This window comes from Lissotriton helveticus, chromosome 4_1 (genome assembly GCF_964261635.1).
Source record: "Lissotriton helveticus chromosome 4_1, aLisHel1.1, whole genome shotgun sequence".
NCBI classification, from domain to species: Eukaryota; Metazoa; Chordata; class Amphibia; order Caudata; family Salamandridae; genus Lissotriton; species Lissotriton helveticus.
The window spans coordinates 1,108,442,516-1,108,466,363 of record NC_136063.1 but is presented as its reverse complement, the minus strand read 5'-3'; the positions used below and the strand labels follow the sequence as shown (position 1 = coordinate 1,108,466,363).

The following is a 23,848-nucleotide window of genomic DNA, read 5'->3' as shown; positions in this document are numbered from 1 at the left end:
ACAAAGGGGCATCGTGAGATGAGGGCAACGTCGATGCAACGGAGCATCTGCTAAGGGAGGGGCGGTCATTACAACAATCACGTGCCCTCTCGACACACACACACGGTTTGACTAGCTCACCATAAACATGAAAACGTCTAGATGCCTTAACCAAATGGCCCGCTAGTCTCCTGAAAAGCGTGCGCACGACCCAGCAGGAAGATCCTGCCAATGTGCTGTCGACACAACCAACCGTGCAGATCATCTGGGAAAGCACGTGCTGCCCACCAGAGAAAACAACAAACATTGGCATTGCCAAACATTTTAGATTTTAAACGCTTAAAACAAGTTTTCGGCCCATAATAAGCCTGTTAGGTGGCATGCGAGTATGAACAGCCAGAGTTTATTTCTACATCAATAAGAAATCTTGCAATGCTGCAGCTCATCGTGTAACGGTTGTGACAAAGAACGCGCTTTCACGTTTCAGGGAAGCTTGCATTGAATTGCTGCCTGGGGAACACCGCTCATTTGAACATAAGGCAAATTTTTTCATTTTTCAGTAGAAGAGTAGTGTTTTCATTTACTATACTTGATCTAATCCGTCTCTTTCTCCACCCTTCCCTTCCCCACAATGTTCTTTCGCCACTGTCATTCGAAGGTTCTACAGCTGACACCAGCAGGCTGGAAACTATGATGATGTATGATGCTTAATAAAGACTTCTCATCTACTAGCCATAGCTGCCAAGGTTTCAGATTGCTATGTGTGACATTTTCATAATTTCAATGTAATTATGAGCGACATTTCAACGACTTCGAGTGACACTTTCTTGCAAGGAAAACAAGCATTGGCATAGCCAATAGGTCTAGCTTTTGGCACCTTATAAGTATTTAGTTTTGCAGCACAATATCCTTGGTGCAACAACATCAGCTGTTGCATGGCTAAACCTTGAACCTAATAAGTGTTTAGCCATGCAACAGTTGATGTTGTTGCACCAAGGATATTGTCCTGCATAACTAAATACTTAAGCGAGACCTATTGGCTATGCCAATGCTTGTTATCTTTCTGTTAGTGACTAAGCTATATGTGAAGTATCCAATGGCATTGCTTTTGTATCTTTATCAAATACTGATCTTACATGGGTTTGTTTTTTCATTATCCTACTTTTCCTGATTCCTTTTGAGATCTTATTGTTCATCAGTAAAGTTATAACGTTGCACTCTAGGACTACCTCCTCTAGTTAGAAGTTGCCCAAACAGATCTCAGGACCATTTGTAGTCCCTATAATATCCTAAATCCTTAATGTTAGGTTATGCTTTTTACATGACATTTCTATCACAAACTTCCACTTTTGGTATGACCTTGCTGTAAGGTGCACGAGGCAGTGGAGAGTGTGCCTTGTAGGTGGTGTAAAGATGTAGAAGGGCTGTGGGTGGCAGTGTAGGTTTCTTATTGTGTAGTGTGTGGGACTGCCGCGGACATAGATGTTGGTGTAAAGTAGGTGGTTGTATAGGGTGCTTAAGGGGTGGCCTGGGAGAGTTAGCATCATGCACCCTGGGAAAGGGGCTAACAGCAGATTGCATGGAAACACTGCCTTTTGACCTGTTGTGGGTCCCACTATGAACGTAAGCATTGTGCAGGAGTGAAGGAGAGGAAACAACATAAGCTCGGGAAGTTGTGCTGAACGTGATGGTGTAGATTATAGGGTGCAGTATGGTGCACGGTTCTATACCATTTGGAGTCCAGCAATAAAACCTTTGTGGTTGTATCAGACATACAAACAAACTTTAGAGAGCCTAGAACAGTGTGCCAGTATCTCCCTTACTTCTAATACAAATATAATAATATAATATAATAAAGGGGAAGTATTGACATTTAACAAATCTCTGCACTCCCAGAGTGTCGTGGAAATAACATTTCTAAAGTCCCCAGAAGGAAGACTGAAAGAAGCTCAAGCCCGTAACAGTGATCATTAGAGAAGAGAATAATAAGAAACGTTGGACGGAGAGGGACCTCCATACCTTGAATGGCACAGATGTGTTGCTCCTTGAGGAAAAGGTGCTGGCACCAAAGCCTAAAATAGACGCCAATAGGCAGGATATGAAATTATATGGAGCCTGTCCCAGTGCATTCCTCGATCAATTTTTCAGAATCTATCCACTGTATCTCTATAACTGTATTTGTGTAAATAACAATTCTACCACCATGGTCTACAGCAGCAGATTTACAAACACTGGAAGGACCAAGGAGTCAAGAGGGCAGCTGACTGACACTGAGCCACTGCCCAGCCTTCGTAAGAAACAAGATAATCGGCACGTAAATACTTAATCAGGAAATTATGGTTTGGCCTAGAAGTAATTCCCTCTCCTGGAGCTTGGACAGTGCAAACAAATTATCTGGAAACAAAATTTTACTTGCTTCAATGTAAATCTGAAGCCTATTTATTTGAAAAGTTTTATATAGCGTGAACATGACCCGTCAGGGTATCAGTGCGCTGTACTGAGAAGCAGACAAGTTAAACAAGTAAAGGTGTAAATAGTGCATACTGTACATGTAAGAGGTTAAACATACAAACATGCGGAAACAAACAGCCCGCAACAAGGTGCCCATGTTTTCTTTCATAGTTAACTGTGTAAACCCAATAAACTGTATCCCACTCACAGTTGTAGGTATGTATACCACTCCTCTGTAGGGTATTTTTTTATTCCCCATTTTCCTTTGCCTCTGCATTTACCTGTTATTCTTTTTCACTGTTTCCACCACGGACAAGTGTTCAGTTGTGAATACTCAGACACAAGGTTTGATGGCATGCTCTTTCTTCGGATATACATAGCACATGCAGGTTCTCTGCATAGTTTTGGACCAAGGTGTGTTCACTTCTCGTCTATGTGGCCTGGTCACTACTGGGCCTCCCATTTAGGGCATTTAGATAAAATGTAAAATTTCTACTGTAAAGTCGTAAGCTACCCAGTTTTTAGCCATCAGTCGCTGAATGATTCAAGAGCACCCATGAGTATGCTGAAGCACATTACAAATCTGTAATTTCTCTTTATGTGTAGATCAGTCAATGATTACCCTTAAGAAAGGAATTGGGAGTGGTTTTGATGCTCATGCTTCATCTTGAGTACTATGGGGATCATTGCTTTCTTGTTTACAATCTTACTTGTTAATTTTCTTTGACAGTAACTATTCTGTGTGATAAATTCACCAGGCCACCAATCTAGCCACTTTCTCCAAACTGTATTCTTTATTTTCGGTTACCGGGTCTTCACAATGAATTGGCTTGACCATGGTGCTATGAAGCACAGTCCTGCTCACTACTGGGGAGTTGCCTTCTTGGGCTTCAGCCAACAGGTATTAGACACAAGGACCGAGACAGTCCATCTTACTACACCACCGGCACTAGTTCAAAAGGTAATAAATAAGCACTGTGGACTCTGGTTGTGTCAACAATTAGGTGGCAGGCCAGCCAATCAGGTGCACAGACGTAGTACTAGTTTAGCCAATCAGCACTTGGCCTGAGAGTGCTCTATTATTTAACTAACGGCTTCCCAGTGACTCATTTAACAATTATCCACTGCTCTCGTTTTTCAATAAAAGCCTTAATGGCTAGAATGTTTTCTGGCTTCAGGTTTAGTAAGTAACCTGTAAATTGAAGACACTTCGATGAGATCCACAGAGGAACTTGAAGTTTGAGAACAACTAAATCCGTGCAGGTGTATCTTTCAAGAATAATTGTCATTTGATAATCCTGCACGTGTCCTTCTCTTTCTAAGGCTTGCTTCATTGTGGTAAATTATTTTATTCTCTTTTTGAATTTCTGCTCATTTGTTTTCACTGTTATGTTAACTTTTCTAACGTTATATCCGAACACGTATCTCCCCTGACATAAGGTGTAACACCTGCCCTCTCACTTTTGGCATAAGGAAAGCGGTTTTACACTGGGTGTATTCTCTAACCCGGCAAGGGTGCTATACTCAGGGCATTCTACGATTAAAGTCCCTTCCTGATCTTATTGTCCAATGAACTATGCAAAAAAGCCTCACAGTGCACGTGTTAAAAATAGCAATGTGTATGTACATAAGCGGCGTTCATTTGTGTTCATAGCACCCCTTGTTGTAAGCAGAACGGATATTGCGAAAACACTGAGTGTGTTATTCCTCCAGCATAGATCCATGCACACATGTACATGACAGCCATTTTAGGTACCATGGTCTCCCTGTTCACGATCGCTCATCAGCGCACTTCCCTGACCCTGCAAGCATTCCCCCATGCACCCTGACTGCCCCCTCTCCCACATGCGTGAGTCATGAGCCCACCCCTCCCGCATGACTCTGTCCCTAAGAATCGCACCCCGCGCCTGACCAACACCTCCTGTCCCTCCGTGAATACCCCTCCTTTGATGACCTCTTCCTCCGAGCCTGAATGTTTGCACGGACCGCTGGTCATCCCTTAGCCTGAGGATACGGTTTATTGCCCACTACTTTATGCACTCGTCTCTCTTGGAAGAAGCTACTATTGATCATGGCCACCCCACCCCCTGAGACTCGATCAGGCACACACATTCCAATGGAATCAGCAGGACACTCAGCCGCATGATAGCCCCCTCCTATTTGCATGGAGAATAAGGGCCCTACTGTAGCCACGTGTTGGAATACCTCCATACTATACAATGTGTTGATTGTAATAAAGGATGCCTGTGTGCCATAAACCTGTGTATAAAAGACGAAGCCTCAGAGAAACTTGTTAGAGCACCTCCCGAAGACACCATGCGAGTGTCCCAAAGGACATGCTCTCCTCATGAGTAATAAACTCTGTTCTTGTTTTCCTACTTCCAGTGCCCGTCTCCTTATTTGGTAATTATTCAAGGTGAGAACGAAGAGTCGCCCTGCACCAGCAGCCTGGGCATCGGGTGCGATAGGGGCTGACTTTTTAACAATTGGCGCCCAAAACGCGGGGCCCATCAGCGACATAAGGTCCGGTAAGAGAGGTCCAGACGATGGGGTGAACATCTAAATGATTGGAGTATACCTGCCTTGAGAGGGCCCTCGTCCGGCTGCCGATTGAATGAGCTTCACCGATTCCGAACGGACCTCTCTCAAGTGACCTATTGTCCTGACTGGAATCCCACAGGAATGCTGCGGTAAAAACATGGAGAAAGAGAACGATCGGGCGCTGGAAAAAGGAAGGCGAAGAACTGTCCACATGGTCCGGTCCGGGTAAGGTCGTGACACACGACAAATTGCGAAATTGATTGATTGTTTGAAAATACTAGTATTGCCTATTGATTGCTTCTGGGAGATTCTCTATTTGCAAACAAACACAGAGTCGCCATACTCTGTTTAATCTTTGCAGATAGTGAAGGGTAGGCAACGCAAAACTTTAACACGTCGTGCCTATTTTTTCCTCCCCATTGATTGATTGATTGAATCGAGCATTAAATTGTTCGAAGTTGGTTCTCTTAAGGATCTTCTCTGCCTACAAACGGGGAAGAATAGGAATATTCTCTCTCCCTTTGCCGACAGTGAAGGGTAGGTAACGCAAACCTTTAACACGTCGTACCTATTTCGTTCCTCATTGATTGATTGTATGTCCAAACATTGACTGTTTGGAATTGGTTCTTTTTGGAGGTATTCTCTATTTTTGCAAACAAGCACAGAAGTCATCATACTCTAGTCTTTGCAAGTAGTGAAGGGTAGGTAATGCGGACCTTTGTCCCCCGTTGTAATCTGTCATACCTATCTACTCCCCACTGACTGATACGCCAGTCTCACCCGGACCATTTACTGGAGGTAGGTCACCTGGCCTGACCAGAGAACACCCCTAGTAAAAAGGACATATACAATAATAACGAAGTGATCACTGTAACCTGTTAACAGAAAAACTTTAGCATGAAACAACCTGGAAAGAAGGGAATAGGAAAACGAATTCAGTAGGCCACTGATGAAAAACGAACTTTTTATTAAATAACGAACAAGGAAAACGATAACAATACTTAATGGTAAAACCTATTTAGTAACCCGTAATAAGAAACCTGAAAACAATAAGAACGATAAACTGGGGAAAATGCAAGTCAGCAGAACATCCGCCCCCACTCTAGAAACTTCCAAAGTGGAGCAGGGTTGCGGCCACGCCCAGCCGGAAGCAACCCATATAAGGCGGGTCCTGCTGCCAACAGTCGGCCAGGAGATCGTAACGTAGGGTGTAGCCGGAGGAGAGGCCGAATCCAGCGGGATCCGGTCAGGGGATTGCCTTGACAATGCCGGAGAGTTGCAGGGGGGGGAATGTCTATGTCCTCGACCCTCCCCTCTCTCTCCCAGTCCGGCCGCGGTGGCCCTTGAGAGTTGCAGGTAGTCCCGCCACATTCTCTCCCGGCCCGGCCACCAACGACCGGGGGCCGGGGCCGACGAGATCCGGCTGCAGCCGATGAGCCAAGGAGCCCGTTCATGGGGCCAGAGCAAGGGGCGTCCGGCCGACATCCACCGGAGGCCCGGCCCAAAGACGGACGGGACATTGTTTCTTTTCTCCTTCGTAATGGCAGCGACAACACGCCAGACATTTCTTCAATAATTGCTGCGACAACTCTGGGGGGGGATGTCTTGCACATGCCTCCGACCCCCCCCGTCCTCATCGCCTGGTCCGGCCATAACAAATGTCAAACGAGACGCCGTGGGGTGCACTGGGAGGGAGAGACGGTGCGAACAGGCCTCTCCCGCCTCCCCAGGTGGAGGCTTCCCAACTGCACCCTCAGCGCTCCAGGCGCCCGGAAAAGGGTTCTTCCACTGTGGCAATGCTGCAACGCCTCGCCCGGCAGGTGGGAGCCCGTCCGCTCATTTGACCCCGCGATCGCCGGTAGCTGCCGAACTCTCAAAATGGCGATCGACCTGGCAAGAGCGGGCCCAGCATGAAGGAATGGCCCGGTCACTTGTTGACTCCACCGTCATAGTTCTCCACAACCTTAAAGATTCTAGAGGAGCCACGGGAGTCCCCGACTCCCGCAAATACCCCCGATGGGGAGTGACTGCCATGATTGCCCACGGAACGATGGAAACGTAGCCGCAGGACGTCGGCGCTCCCATGCTGGCGCCAGTCTCAGTTTGAATGACTAGAGTCCTATAGACCACAGTTCGGATCAGTTCCGGTGGAAGCACAGTATGACCCGGTAGGAACATTGTTGCCTCCCTCCCCCTCTTTTTGACTGATGGTTCAAACCACCGATCCCTTCTTTTTCCCTTTAACGGAACTTAGGACTGCCAAAGGAAGCTCTGGGCCAACCATGACTTAGTAGAGATTTAGACTATGCCTGAATCTGCCTGACTGCACTAAAAAATGGCGCCGATGCAAATGAAACTTTCAACTCCTTGTTGTACCCCGATTGTTCGGCCCTGGTGTCATGAGATATGTATGAAGGGTTTTTTTAACCACATGAATTGATATAGGATGTGTACAGGTTATATGTTCGGACAATTAATGGATTCAGGATGTATACTGTCAGTTCGGGAAATGAATTGATATGGGATGGGTACTGGTTATAGGTTCGGACAATGAAGTGATATTGGATGGGTACTGATTATGTGTTCAGACGGCGAATTGACATCAAATGGGTATTGATTGAACATTCGGACAATGAATTGTTGTTTAAAATTTTGCACATCATGATTATTGAAAGTTGGAAGCCCAACACTTATGACACTCGCTCACACTGAAGTCTCGACATGATTTTATTGCGCTTTTCGCACTTTTATTGTGAAATAAACGACCACCGACTCCGCTCCAGCCTGCTCCGTGGCCGGTCCACGGGGTTGTAGGCCCGTATTTATACATCGACATTCTTATTAAAGATTTTTTTGAGAAAGCAACTATAGTTGTCCGTGTAAATTGATAAAGTCTTGAATGAATAATCCCTATTCTTCGATATAACTGAAATGTAGGTGGAATGACTAAGCTCGGTTAGATAAAGGGCTGAAAAAGGTATAACGCGTAGAAATATTACAAATATGAAGGGTCGAATTTTAGTTGTGTATTTTTCCTTTTTATACAGCCAAAGGCAACCGCTGGAGATCCAGGTATTTAGCCCACACTTTATATGCTACCTGTATAAGAAAAATCACACTAACAGTCCACCTGGGCTTAAACGCCCCAGTTGGCAGTGACTGCATCCTGTGGAAATAGGCCGAGTACGCAGTAAGTAAAAACCTTTCTGGGTTTATGCGCGCGAGTGCGTATCAATATAGCTTGCTCTCCCTTCCCTCCTTTTCTCTCTCTCTCTGCAGGTCACCTCGGAATGCCGACGAAAACGGCGATCCAACAGACGAAGAGACGGGAAAAGGGGTCTGATTATAGTACCTAACCACGACAAACCCCGAATAAAGTAAAGAAGAATAATGTACACACATGATTAAGCGTTCTTACGTTTGACTAAGTAGGGAAACGTTTAGGGTATTACGAGGTAGGGGTTACACAAGTATCCTCCGCCGAGAGGACTAGGGATATTGCCAATATTTGAAAACCTACTACCTCCTTTTCCGCATCCTCATAGGCATATAACTAAAAGCTGCCCCATTGCTCTCCACTTGACACCAACTGTTGTCTCAGCCTGGAAACGCACTTGCTAAAAATGACTCGAATAAACCTCCGTGAGCATTAGCCCGACCAGGTTAGTCTATGACCAGTTGCCAAAGGCGTAAGTGTGTATAATCAAAGTCACCAGCAAGAGGCAGCCAACGAATAAAAGATAAGAAAAAGGTAAAAAGAACTTAGGATGATAAAGATGCTCAGCTCACAGAAAAGGATAATTGTGGCCAATAACTGTTTTATGTTTTGTCTTGGATCTTTTTATGTAATACCTGTACTGTCTCCCCCGTCTGAGTTTGTGTGTACGTGATGTATGGATCTACGTCGTCCCTCCGCTTGTGTTTACGTATTACTTAACCCCTGCCGTTCTAAGTTGTGTGCGCACTGAATGGACCATTATTGTACACGTCTCTCTCTCCTCACGACATACGAGTACCGAATGGTTCGTTTAGAGTACGACTCTCTCTCTCTCTCTCTCTCTCTCTCTCTCTCTCTCTCTCTCTCTCTCTCTCTCTCTCTCTCTCTCTCTCTCTCCCCTCTCTCTCTCTCTCTCTCTCTCTCTCTCTCTCTCTCTCTCTCTCTCTCTCTCTCTCTCTCTCTCCCTCTCTCCAGAAGCCCCCCGTTTCCTCTTTTTCTTGTATAATGGCATTGTGTCCCTCCGACACAAACATAATTGGGTTTCCTCGAACGCAAAGGTGTTCAGCAAAATTGACCAAACCCAAAACGATTGAGACTTACCATATTACTACCTCTCCCTTCTACAAACAATAGAACCCGAGTTGGTAATGAAGGAAAGGACGGGTAAGACGACGGATGTCCCCTAATCTGGCCTTTTATAGGGGAACTATAACGTCAATGGTCTTCTGTTTCTCAGTTCGTTAGAAAATGCGATCCCCAATGTCCCGATTGCCCCACCCCCTTGCACCTAAGTGCGGATGTCCAGAGTACCCCACTTCCCCCGATCGACCCTAGCTCTCTGTCCAAAAGCACCCACTCGCCCCCGATCAACCCTATGATAATGCCCCTGCTTGCAAGAATTAGCCGACCCCGAAAGGAGATGTGATATTGTCGATACTTGGGTTAAAGGGAAGAACGAGTCTCTCCATAAGGACTCGATTTTTTGTAACGTAATACATTGTATACAAAAGTTCAATTTCTCTTATCATATATCGCGAATGAACGCCAAACAAGTCTATGAATTCAATATGCAATGCCCTTCTACAGACTCCATAAATAACGACCTCTGACTGTGACCGATGAACCTATCCCCCACCTACTCAGGAATAGGGAAGGAATTGAGATGTATATCTGTTCTCCCGACCAGTTTGTCTAACAACTTGTTTTTCACCCATTTAAAGATACAATCGCCAAAGGAGAGGAGCTGGACGTGACACACAGCCTGGCCACAGATCATGGAGCACGTGTGACGACCAAAGGTGGAGCCGCAGAGCAACGAGACGCGAGACGAGGCACAACTTTCAAGTTCAGCTGATGAAGGAATAAGGGGCTGCCTTGAAGCCCTCGACTTGCTGACCCACTCGTGCCTGAAGTCCCCGTCCCTTTTTCCGACTGATGGGCCTGCCTGCTCATTGTCCTTTGCTCCCTTGGTCCCTTGGTGTGTTCGAAGATCTGGCCCCACTCCGCCCTCTCCTCCCTCGATTGTTCAACAAACTCTTTCATATAAAATTTGACTATGGACTGGGATTTTGTCACGGAAAAGGAAAGACACGCAGGTGCCCAGCATAAGGCACCCCTAAGACAATAAGTTAGGAAACAGGACTGTGATCTAACAGCAGAGGACTGATCGCACCCTGCAACGTGTAAGGACGACTCCGAGCTGGACCTATAGCTCCACCGCCGGTGCTCAGCAGCGCCAACAAAAGAAGACGGACTATGTTAAAAGACATTGCGACAAAGACCCTCCCCCCTTTCCAGAACTTTCTATTCGCCCCTTGACTAAATTACTTGTATCAAATTGAATACCTCCCTCAACCATTTTGTATTGCCTTTTAAGAAATGTTTCGTTGGTCACTCATGTGGTTAGTTTTCCAAAATCCCCTATAAGTACTGACAAGTCGGAAGGTATCAGAGCGTTCTTCCTGTATGTTGATGTCACTAGAGAGAAAATGTGAAGCTGATTTTTATGTATCGGAACATTTTTCTTGGTTCTACACCGACTAAACATTATGCCGATCTCTAGGCTTGTATGAAGAACCCGACAGGTGTAAATTAACATGTATTGCATTCCGCCAATCACATCGACTAGGTAGAAATTGAACTTGCTTATGTAAAAAGCGGCGACTGTTAAAAATAGCAATGTGTATGTACATAAGCAGCGTTCATTTGTGTTCATAGCACCCCTTGTTGTAAGCAGAACGGATATTGCGAAAACACTGAGTGTGTTATTCCTCCAGCATAGATCCATGCACACATGTACATGACAGCCATTTTAGGTACCATGGTCTCCCTGTTCACGATCGCTCATCAGCGCACTTCCCTGACCCTGCAAGCATTCCCCCATGCACCCTGACTGCCCCCTCTCCCACATGCGCGAGTCATGAGCCCACCCCTCCCGCATGACTCTGTCCCTAAGAATCGCACCCCGCGCCTGACCAACACCTCCTGTCCCTCCGTGAATACCCCTCCTTTGATGACCTCTTCCTCCGAGCCTGAATGTTTGCACGGACCGCTGGTCATCCCTTAGCCCGAGGATACGGTTTATTGCCCACTACTTTATGCACTCGTCTCTCTTGGAAGAAGCTACTATTGATCATGGCCACCCCACCCCCTGAGACTCGATCAGGCACACACATTCCAATGGAATCAGCAGGACACTCAGCCGCATGATAGCCCCCTCCTATTTGCATGGAGAATAAGGGCCCTACTGTAGCCACGTGTTGGAATACCTCCATACTATACAATGTGTTGATTGTAATAAAGGATGCCTGTGTGCCATAAACCTGTGTATAAAAGACGAAGCCTCAGAGAAACTTGTTAGAGCACCTCCCGAAGACACCATGCGAGTGTCCCAAAGGACATGCTCTCCTCATGAGTAATAAACTCTGTTCTTGTTTTCCTACTTCCAGTGCCCGTCTCCTTATTTGGTAATTATTCAAGGTGAGAACGAAGAGTCGCCCTGCACCAGCAGCCTGGGCATCGGGTGCGATAGGGGCTGACTTTTTAACACACGTGTTTAGCAATCTTTTCAATAAACTGTGTCACTAAAGTAAACAATACCAATAATACAAATAATAAAGCTAAAACCATTAACAATATTAATGACAAAAATACTAGCAATACCTTGTGTGATCAATGTAATAGAATTGATATTAATAACTATATTAGAGTTAAATCAACCGTCAATTTAAGCTGCATATAACAGGTGATACGATGCCCAACTCAGTGATATTTATTTTGAGACCATGAAGGATGACTAAGCCCACCTGTCAGGACTTCAACCCACGAGCTCACGGTCACGGCTCACGGTCCACTTTGGCACTGAGAGCATTTATGCACTGAGCTATTGCACCAGCCTGATACATAAATCATATCCTTGTAGTTCATCCCTGAGTAGTTTCTTTCTTTAAGCACATGACTGTTACTGATATATCCCAGGATACAGAAGAACGATATGCTTCTAAGTAATAAATGACACTGAAGGTATATAAAGTAATTTAGTATAAAGTAATTTCATATAATACTCAAGCAAAGGTACGAAAACTACAGATCCTAAAGTGACCATTCTGAAACCATAAAACATGTATAGTCACACTTCATAACAAAAACAATCCATAAAACAAAAGACGTACAGATATGCGCAGTATAATACAGTAATGCACCAGTAAGGTAATCTAAATAAGCTAATTATCACCACTTTCAGATGACAAACCTCCAATTAACAAAAAGCATGCATCAAAAATGTTTTTCTTATGTTACAAATGTCTGTTGTTTTTGAAGTCCATAAGAAACATTATCAATTTGAGACAACCTACAGATTTCCAAGATCCAGGTTTCACTATGCGCTTTTCAGGCAGAAGTCCAGTTTCATAGTAGCATTATTTGCAGACATAAAACTGAGTAAAATCTATCGTTTTTGTTGCTTCCCTAACCCATTTAAATTAGACATATTTTTAGATAAAATAAGAAGTTGATTCTGGTCACTCTGGAAATATAAATGAAATGAGAGATTATAATGATGTCAGCCATGTACGCGGTTTTAAGCGTTTTACCATAGATGGACTCAGTGCTTAATTTGAGCCGGGGGTTTCTGGTGCTTAGCACCGGCACTTAATTATCAACAGCAGCGCTTTTCATGAGCATCAGTTAAGGACACATTCATTTATGCTAGGCACAGGGAGATGATTAAGTGATTTGCCCAGAGTCATAGGATGTTGAGCCCATGTTGAGACTCGCACATGGTTCCCCAGCTCCGAAGTCGGCAGCTCTGGCTGTTATGCCACATCGCCTCTCCACTTTCACAGTTAGTAGCTGGGTCTGTTTTAGGTGGCGCTAACAGGAGAGATGAGCTGGTGCAAGCTGCCTGCTGACGAGAGCCCCGGCACAAATCTATTTACAAATTAACCACCGTATATACTAAGTCATCATATATTAATAAGCCTTAATGTTGAAATTTTTGATATTGGTGCCCTTCAGAGAGAGTGAAAGCACATTTTCATAGTCTCTTTATCTAATGAAGTGCATTGTTTAAACGATCCTAGATATAGCATTAGACTTTCAGCACAACTGTTCATTCTGGCACTTGAGCTTTTAAATATTGCTAGTTGACAAAATGAATTCCTTAAGATGAATTCAAACAGGGGGCATGAATGCAAAGGCCTATTGTTTAGAGATCAGATGCTATTGATTTTTTTCGTCCCCAACAGTTTTTTTTGTGGAGTTTAACAATCGGATGAAAAATGTGGTTGCTCAGTTGGTCTAAGTCCATGATGATGGCTATCTCAAGGAGAATTTACAAGCAAGACTACAATAAACTGACTCTCTGAGAGGAGCAGAAGCAACAATATCTTGTAAAAGACAAGGAAATGTTGAATGATTTTGAAGACAAACTAGGGAAATTATGTAAAGAATTGCCATTGGATTTTTAATGGTGGCAAAACTTAAGTATGAGATGGTGGGCAAAAATAAATCCTGTCAAAATGAATCGCTTCTGAGAATCCAGTAAGTCTTCCAAAACGTTTGTGCTACAGGTGGGAACTCCATTCAGCTAAAGCTGGAGTTTTTTTTTTTAAATATATTACTTGGTTACTAAACTCAAATTATTGCTTTCTGTAGACAAATGCACGATCTATTACAAAAATAGAGGTTTTGAATTCACAAATTTAGGAGAATATAATTTTGTTTTTATGTTTTGGCCAGCATGGCATAGAGTTTTACTACCCAAAGTTAATACACAAAAATTGTGATATTTATCATGTATCAATAAATAGCAAGCCTACTATGTTTACTTTTCCAGCAATGTTAAACTGGATTTGGCTAGTTAAATAGTTTGATCTTGCAGGGTCTTCTCCAATAAATGTTTTGAAAGGTGTTGATGTGATGTACCTTCTAATGCGCTTGTTAATTTGAGGCAACATAACAAAAACACTTTAAGGGACAATACTGTATTGGAAAAGTTGTATTGACGGGTAGATTGTTTCTATCATAGAGGTAGTGAATGGCAATGGAATCATAACACCCTTTATCATTTTAGGAGGTAGAATCTTTGAAACTGCTAAAACTTTAAGCAACCGCTTCAGGGAATGTAGAGTCCGACAAAATGTTCCCTTCATTCAGTTTGGGTTGACATATCCATAACATTGCTTCATAGATCAAAGATTTATAATATCTTGCCTAATGAGAAAAAAAAATCCGCAAATGAAGAGTGGAGTGGGAGATGGAATTTGATTGGGCTATTTCAGATCCACTTTAGTCTAACTACTTTGCTCTTAAAGGGATTTTCTGCAACAATTCTGATGCAGCAGAAAATCGTTTTAAGATCCTATTGTGAAACCTTTAAAATAGAAAAACTGTTTTGCTGGTGAGGGGCATTTTGGAAGTAAAGACTGCACATGCAAAAATATCCCCTTGGATCTTGGTTTGCAGCAAGAAGTTCAAGGTTATCCTGCTATTTTTAATATCTTATGAGGCATGCATTTTCCTTTTTCAGTTTGCGTCATCATTAAAGATATTAGATGAAGTAATGGAGACTACACTTTATAGAACTCTAAATTCATTTAATGGCCTAATGCATTCGGACGTGCTAGTCCTGGTTCACTCAATTGAACTAAAACTGTAAATTATAACACTTTTCAGAATGAGAAACGCGACTGAAATGTGATATCCAAGTGTGAGGCCCTGCTGGCTCATATGGGATCCTTGTGGGAGTGTATTTGTGCCCCCTGTCCCTGATCTCTGGGCTGCAGCCACTTAAATTAGATTCCCATCACAGATAAAGAACTCATTTGGAATAAAGAAGGCAAGACCCTCCCACTGTTCAGGTCTTCTTTGGCAACGCAGCTGTCTGCAATACCTATTATTACCAATTCTTTAAAATATACATTTAATGGACTCTGGGTCCACCCAGAGATGCATTTTTCTCACCTCAAGTGATTGGCTGTGTGTTCCATCATACCACTTTTCAGGAAATGCTTCCATTGGAATGTATCAGTAACTATTTTACATTTGAAAAGTACACTCACTCGTGCCATTGTGTGACACATTCGGGTCCTAATCCCCTATATGCATTCTATACAAAAGCATTCCTTGTTTGTTATTTTCCCAGTATTGGCAAAAACAGCCTGACTTTAAAGTCATAAAGAGCTTGTGTGCACTCAGCACATGCCAACTGCATTTGAGCGTGCCTGCATTTGTTTAGGATAGCACATTAAAGCCATCCCTATTTGCTTTACAACTGCTTCTCTTTAGCTTTTGTATTCAAATTACACTGTGTAAAAGAGAGACCTGTGAAGACAGCCCATTATGAAGTTAACACTGTGTGATGGGCTGCTCATCTGAGCAGTGTTTCATCTGAGGCACAGCTGGATTGTCGGGGTGATTGGGAATTCTTTAGTGTTGAGATTATGATCTGTGCAAATATGTTCCCGCCATCAGATTCCCCAGCTCCACCTGCCAATTCATTATTGTTGGTGCTTGGTGAAAACTGCCAAGCATGAAACTAGGCTTTTCTTCTCTCAAAATTAGTGGGTTTCTTGAGAAGCACTTGTACACTCTCTAAAGGGCCACAGTCATGGGTGGGTGGTACCCAGGGAGGGAACAAAATTCTTCACTTTTGTAGGTACCAGTGGTAGATAGATGGATTCAGGATACAGCCCTTTGTCGCCAGGTCAATCCATTTCCACCTGGCACCCTTCATAAGCGTCTGCAGGTCAGAAGTGCTGCCCTATTGTAGAGGAAAGTAGTTACATGGTTTCATTACCACCCAGCTGTATACTTTACAATCTGTCCACACTGACAGTGAATGATACCTAATGAGGGCCATTGGCTCTTACTTCCAGCCATTTTAATCCTGATGTAAAATGGATCAACCTGATTCTGAGCTAGACATTTGGTTGCTCAAACCACACATGTTGCCTTTTTGTTACAAGGACCCATACGTGGCACCAGGGGTTGTTAGTAAGAAAACGCATTATGTGAGCTGCTGGCACAAAAAAAACAGTTTCCTATCCTGCTCCCCCTGCTGATTTTAACAATATGGACTTTTCTTGATCATGGCGACCTGTATGTCTTGGTCCTGTGCAACACATGAAGGTTTTGAATCTAAAGTCTGGAAACACCCACCACACACAGCACCTAACTAGTGGGTGCAAAGTGACGCAATAGGAGTTCTGGAGCTGGAGGATGGCTCAACTTTGAGCTTCCTGCCCGCTCTGAGAAATATGATGGGCCAAACGGAGCTAGCAGACATTGCTGCCTCCCCGATTGGCCCTGCGTCATGAGCGACACCTTAAAGCTTAAGTTATTCCTGACTGAGCTGGATGCACAATACATTTTGGACTTGAGTTTTTTTTTCTACTTTACATTATGAACTTAAAAGTTGAAACTGGCAGAGTAGCACTGCTTAACACGTCATAAATAACTGGGAGCACCTTAGCAAGTTTAGTTGCTGTGAGGAATGGGAGGTACTCCCAGAAGTAGCAGAGGAGCAGTGGATGTGGAACCGCAGCAAGGGTGCTATAGGTGAGGGCTACTCCCAACACAGACATTATTTTGAAGAGTTTCGGTATGACTGCATTCATCGATTCTTGTTCTCACTTACCAGTGTGGGGGGGTTGTCAACCTACGAAAGCTACCAATCTCCTTCCTCCTCCCACCTCTCCATGACAATGATGCATGCTTGCTTTTTTAGGCGCAATCTGACACCCATATGCTGCTTGTGCCCTGCGTGACTGCTTAACAGTGCCTTCTCATAGAACTAGCCCTATTCACTCTGTAACTGAGGGGAACAGGGTTTACAACGCAACTTTAACCACGTAGTACCTTTACCACGCAACTTTTACAACGCAAGTCGTTACAACGACTTGCGCTGGGGGGCGCTGTAGGATAGGAAATAGTTTAATTTAATATCCCAAACCTTCCCTACTATCCACGGGGACTGGAGTTGGAATAATAAATTAAACTATTCACTATCCAGCGCCCCCCAACGCAAGTCGTTGTAACGACTTGCGTTGTAAAACCTGCGTGGTAAAGGCATGCGTTGTAAAAGCATGCGTAGTAACGACATACATCCATAACTGATATAGATTTGGGTGCTAATGGAAAATCTTCAAATGTCTAGATGAAGAGCTAGATCTGCATGCAAATCTAAAGGCGGAATCTTCTCCACCATACTGTTCAGCCAGCGGCATTCATTCAGTGGATTGCCTTCCTCTTCTGAACTTAGCATTTGTTTCCGAACTTGTAGAATTATCTATTGGCATATAGATAATGTGTCTTGTGCCAGTGTCGAGGAATACCTCATCTGTTAGACGTGGGTGCTTATCAATGCCTGTATTGATTCTTTCCATTCTGGTGCTTGGCTTTATCAACTTATACTGACAAAAATCAAACAACATGTATGAGACCACAAAGGAAGGCAGCAGGATTGGATGAACTACCCATGCCTGACCTGAGGTAGCTTGTGTATCAGTGGTCTGAAACCAGGGGGATTTGAGGCAGATTATCCAGCATGTCTAATTGTGGGACCATGCTGAGGAATCACTGAAAGTGGCATGCTTTCTCTAGGATGGGAGGGACCATGACAGGAATACTCTTTCAAACTCTTCTCTGTAAAATAAAACATATTTCCCCTGCACTGGTTGGCCATACACAGAAAGTGATGGGTGGCAATGTTCAGGAGCAGAGTAGTGTGCAAAATCTCTGCTTGTCTATTCAATTTTAGATGTCAGTGGTTCCCCAGTCCCTGCTTTTCATCATATTCTGGTCCATGTAATTTCTTTTTTTTTTTATTATAAAAACAAATTAGGCCATAGTACCCATTTTTTTGTCTAGCCATATTGCTGGAAAGGATGCTGCGCTTGCTTTAGAAATAAGGGTGAGTGTTGGTTTGGTACATTTCTCTCCACACTGTTGCTAAAATCCGCTGTGCAGCCCTAGATAATTTGCTTCAGGGAAATGATCCTGGTGAAAATTAGCTTCTTTGAGACATAGGCACATCCCATGACAGGTGTTCTGTGACCACTAAGTGCCTTAACCCATCTTTCTACATGTGAGCCCTTTCCTCGCCCAGTCATTAAATAAAAGCAGCAATGTTGACACCCCTATTAAAGAGTCCAAAGGCATGTGATGCACATTCAGCCATTTCTGACTTTTTAAACAACAAATGGCTTCTTGTGACTAGTAGTAAGCATAGGCCCAAAACCCACACCATGCATGGAACTTTAAACTAAAAGTGCAGCAATGGTTGAAGACCAGGGCACGAGTCGGGGGTACTCACAGGTGGACGGCACCCACCCACTATTTTCACAGGGTTGACGCTGTCCACCCTGCCAAGAAGTTGGACCCCATTGTAAAAATATTCAGAATTGCAAACACCAGGACACATTCAGCAGCGCCTGCGCATTGTTGTCTGCTTTCAATCTGCAACAACGTGCAGGCGGGGGGGGGGGGGGGGGGGGGACTTTCTAAGTTCAGACTCCTGCTGGGCCCATAACAAAGGCCGAATCTGAGGAGTCATCAGGGCTCCTATTGTTAGAGTCTCCTGGCTGGGAGCAGTCAGCAGCCTCACACCTGATGCAAATGAAGCGGATGGGAAACAAAGGCTCACACCTTATTAGCACTTCACACATACTTAAGAGAGGCAGCTTTATACTTTGATCAGTCCCTGTTTACAAGATATGCATTCACTATAATAATGTCAAATGTGTTGTTCTTTCCCTATATTTACACAAAATAAATGTCATTTATATAGTGCTTACTACCCCTGAGGAGGCGTTGAAATAATATAATTACCACAATTTTTTCATTTAAAACACTATGTAGTGATTTAAATGGGGAAAAATAAGTGCAGGTACTCATTAAAATAGTGGGTGGGGCTAGGGGCGGGGATAAGGGCAAAATATCATCATATATAGAGACTTCTGTACCAGTTGCAGCACATATTAAAACACATGAGAAATGTGTTTGTCAAAAAACACAGATTAACTCATAACACAAAATGAAAGTCATGATGGCACTTTCACCCGAATGGTCGCTGCGCACCCAATTGACAGTGCAGGGTCTGTCTACAGACCATGTCCTGTTAATCACAGCGTGACACAAGACCTCTCACACCCCTGCATTTTGGGGACATTCAAATGGGCGCTGCTGAAATCTTCACCAGCAACTCTGGGGAAGGATACTTCAGCCGAGTTAATTACAAGCTCCTCGGAAGCAGAGCGGCCTCTGCCCTGGAGCAGGAACCTAACCTGAGCCTGCCGTGCCATGGATCAGGGTACCGGTACTCTCCCTGGCTACAGAGAAGTGCCGGTACTGACATCGGAAGTGCCGGTACTCAGTACCGGTGAGTACCGGCCCACTTAAAGCACTGACACTATGGGTAGAGGGAGTTTACGTTGACAAAAGGCAACACTGTTTTATGTGTAACTTACAAAAGTGTGAATCTTCTGCCTAAATCGGGAGGGTTTCCCTATATACTCGAAATATGCTCCAATGTACTCATGACACACATGTTAAACATATATGTGATGGCTTAAGATCTGATCCCACTTCTTATGATACCACTTCCTGTGATGTCTTGTGCTGTGATGTCACGCGTCACCATGTCACGCGATACCATGTCACACGCTGTGATGCCACTTGCATTCTGATTATAACTAGGTTAGTCTCCCCACTTCTTTTTTAAGGCTTGTACGCTGTTGAGGGTGTCACACATGACATGAGGCCACTTCAAGGCGAGAAGAGGCTAGGGCAGGGCCGAAGCTAGTGGCTTCTTGGAGTATGAGATCTTGCAATTCCTGCGCGTTTAGTCTAGTTAATAAAGCGTTGGTGTAGTGTTTTTTATTGTACTGTGGTTGTGTCCTACTTCAGCAGTCCTTGCTCAAACATAAGTGCATTATGGGAGCTCAGCTCGTCTCAGCACCACCACCATTGGAACTCCTTTCCTTCTAGACGATACCAGAATCCATCACGGCTTGGAGCCTGCTCGGGTAGGGCGGTGACAGCATTGTTTTGGGGTACAAAGCAGCCACTTTCCTTGTATTTGTTACCTTGCATGGCTTGTAGAGCGGTGAGAGCGCTAGTCTAAAAGCGCTGTCCAAACATAAATGCAACGAGGGGTTCCCCAGTCCCTCCCTTGGCGGCCAATCCACAGATCACTTGACTCCAGCTCATTCGTAAGGTGTTGCTTACCCTAGTGTCACCGAGGCACAATCATGTCAACCCCTATCATCTGGCTAGTTGGAGACATGTTTCAAAATTCTCTATACAAGATTCAGTGGTTTGTCTACTGTAGGCGGGTGGGGATAGTGTGATGCCCATGGTAAGTCCCATGGTATAATTATTGTAAACTCACTTCATATTGAGAAAGAACAATCCTTGAACCACAGCAGGAGCTGCAGAAACACTACCTGCATGTATTGGGGTAATAGATCGCCCGTTGTAGCATGATCCTGCACGTTGTACATAGAAGGCGTGGACATTCCAAGGGACACCACACCAGCAGAGCTCTTTCCACTGAGCGTCTCTCCTCATCACACATGCACACCGCCTGCTAGGCCAGCCCTTTGTACAACTCCAAGTCAGCCTGCAAAGACTCAGCATGAATATTTATGTCTTGGGCTCAAAAAGAACAAGCACATAGACGCCTGGAATCACCGGTGGTACACAAGAAATACATTGCAGATTTCACATTTTCAGAAAAACATGCACAACTAGAAAGTACCGCAGCTGCAGGAGAGGCACACATGGAACCAGAGGGACTGTGGAAAGAGGCGCGTGGCTCAATGGATGGCAGCCCGGGGAGGGGTGTCGGCAGCTGAATAGTAGTAAGGCGAGGAAGGGAAATGAACCAACATGCACATTGGGTAGAAACGTGGAGAATGACAGACGGGCTTATGGGCAGCTCTCCATCGCGGCAGACAGGGAAAGGTCGGGCAGATGTGCGGGTGGGCGGGTGGGTGGTTGAACTGGGCGTGACCCAGCCCATGCAGCTTTCTGCAGGGGTGGCTGTACCTGAGCAGTTGATCCCTTTGCCTTTGCCGCCCTGGCACTCGTTGCTGGGTGGCGGGTTGGACGCCAGGCTGACGGGCACGCAGGACACGGCCAGCAGCAGGAGCACCCAGGTGGAGCAGAGCGGCGCCTCCGCCATGGCGGCCCGGGGGTTGGGACTGCGGGCCTGGGGTCTCACAGGGAGCACAGGGCGCCACCGCCTGTCTCCTCCTGCACGGGGTGGCCCTCCAGCATTCCCGGCCCGCTGGTCTGCCCTCAGCGCCCGGTGCCTCTCCAGGGCATGCTGCGGGGCTCCTGTCTCCGTCTGGGAGGGTTGGGATGCCGAGTCCTGGCACCGCTTTGATACTGTCACAGCGAGAGTGGAAATGAGCAGCTCCAGCAACAACAAAGGGAGCGGAGGAGGGGAGGGGGAGGGCCGCGAGGAAGAGGTGGAGGAGGAGGAGGGTGCGTGGAAAGGATGAAGACCAGAGGAGGAGGGGGCGGGAGGAGGGTCTGAAGGAAGACAAACTGGCCACGTGACGAACACCCCCCTCTTTCTCTTCATGTGCCGCTCCGAGACGTAGGGCGGCCCCCCTCTTTCTCTAGGAGCCGACAGTAGCACGGGGGCACGTGTGTGTCTCCGGGTCAGAGGGGTCTTTTCTCCATCCATCCCTTTCTATACATGTGTTGCTCGGGGTGCCCGGGACCTATACAGCAGCTGCCGGCGTGAAACACACCTCCAGCAGAGCAGCAAAATAAACTCATCCGGACCACACGCCTGGCGGTGCTGATGCTGTCGGCCTGGTCAGCTGCCCAGGGCGGAACACCTCACAGACACAGCAACCCCCAGTCACTGTCACTGCCTCGCCCAACCACGCCTCACTCTTGGACGTGCACAAGTCCCACGTGAGGCAGTTTGCATGTGTCCTTTTATGAACACTGAATTCCCATTTATATTTTCAAAAATGAGGGGAACGTGTTTATGAAAAGCAGCGTTACCAGTAGTAATGAATTCTGCCAGCGAGAGCTTTTCTGCTTGGATGTGATCGGACAGAGTCAGACTAGTAGGGTTATGTTATGTGTTTTTTTGGTATAAATGACAATTCGCCAGTTGTCGTTTTCTCTCTTCTGCATCTCTTCGCATGTAACCGTCCTCTGTCTCTAATCCCCGTGCCTCCCCAGTTTTGCTATATTTCTACCTTTTCCTGTGTATCTATCTCTTGCCCTGCCGTGCGCCACCAATCAGCATTCTGTTTCCCCATCTTTCCCTTCATTCTCCTCCTTTCCTCGCTCTCTTTATTACATAGTCGGCGAAACAGCCGTAATTATATTTTTGCGGCAAAAAAACACGAAATAAACATTCAAACTATGCATGCACATAAGTTTGATCTTGGAACATTTTGTTTGGGTTTTTCAAAGGGCATAAAAGTCATAGGAGTGTCCCGAAAGTTGTTTTTCCTAATCAGAATTCTACAGGGCATCTTTTGTATCGGATTTTATATGCAAGCCGAAGAAGGACCGAGCTCAAGCTTAGCACGAAGACAGAACTTGGGCCAGGAGGGGGAGGATGGGCTTGGGGGTGGGGTGGGGTTCAAAAGTCTCACCTATGTACTTATCGGCACGAGGCCCCGCCCCCTTCTCACGCTGAAATTGTTCTGCAAGTTGGCAGGTATGCATTGCAAGGGCTCACTGGCATTTACTTGGAGGAGGAGGTAAATTAGTCCACTGGGGATGTGCCATGTTTCGCCCCCCAGTGTGTAGTAAATCAAAGCATAGCGCCTAGAATATGCAGCATCTGATCTGGGCAGTAGTGCCAGTTTACGGCATTGTCACGTGGAAAGGAGCCTGGTGGCTTCCAAATACGATACAATATTGAGCCTCCTTAAACTAATTGCACCCTCCTTTGAGCTTACTACAGGTAAATCACATGCAGCTCTAGTGCACGATAAAAGACTTCTTGTATTGCACCTAAAGGCAACAGTATCATTCCAGACCATGAATGTCGAAGTCGTTGGTTTGTCACAAAATGTTGCAAATCAGCCTGGTGTTTACTTCTCTTTCTCTGCAAAGTGAGAGGAGTTTTGAGAATTAATTATGTGACAATCTTGCTGGAGTACAGAGAGTGTGAAAGGAAAGGCTGTAGGCTGTCGTTTTTTTGCAACACACAACAAATGTAAATACCTATAGATGAATTATGTGCATTAAGCAGATAGGAAAAACATAAAGCAAATTTTTTGTAATTCTGAGGTGTACTAGAAACAGAGGTTTTGATAGAATCAAAACAAATACAAGAAGCTTTACTTGATGATGCACATGTGGTAATTATTCACAGAAACTCGATTCTCACACATTTTCATTTGTGTGCTATATAGTTTTACCAGTAAAACTCTATGTCTGTACAAATCTAGTGGCCATTTCAATGAAAAATGTGCTGTCTGTAAATAACAATACATGACCACACAATGTTTTAGTTACCTTAAAATATAGTGCCGTCTCCTGTCCAATATCGGTAGGTGGGTCGCTAAAGTATGTTGTTCTAAAAATTGGCTCATGCTACAAAAAACTTTGAGAAGAACTGCTGTTTCTGCATTACTGTGATTTGTGTTTGAGGCGGTCCTAACCATCACTCCCCAG

General features: G+C 44.9%; 1 protein-coding gene across 1 annotated transcript in view; it reads right to left on the bottom strand.

Moving 5' to 3' along the window:
- TMEFF1 (transmembrane protein with EGF like and two follistatin like domains 1) overlaps nucleotides 1–22,039 on the bottom strand; it is a 579,610-nt gene extending 557,571 nt beyond the window's left edge. Inside the window, exon 1 of the mRNA XM_078687711.1 lies at nucleotides 21,239–22,039. Coding sequence (XP_078543837.1) covers nucleotides 21,239–21,884 — 646 coding nt within the window. The 5' untranslated portion in view covers nucleotides 21,885–22,039. The remainder of the gene's footprint in view (nucleotides 1–21,238) is intronic.
- Nucleotides 22,040–23,848: the final 1,809 nt, after the last annotated feature.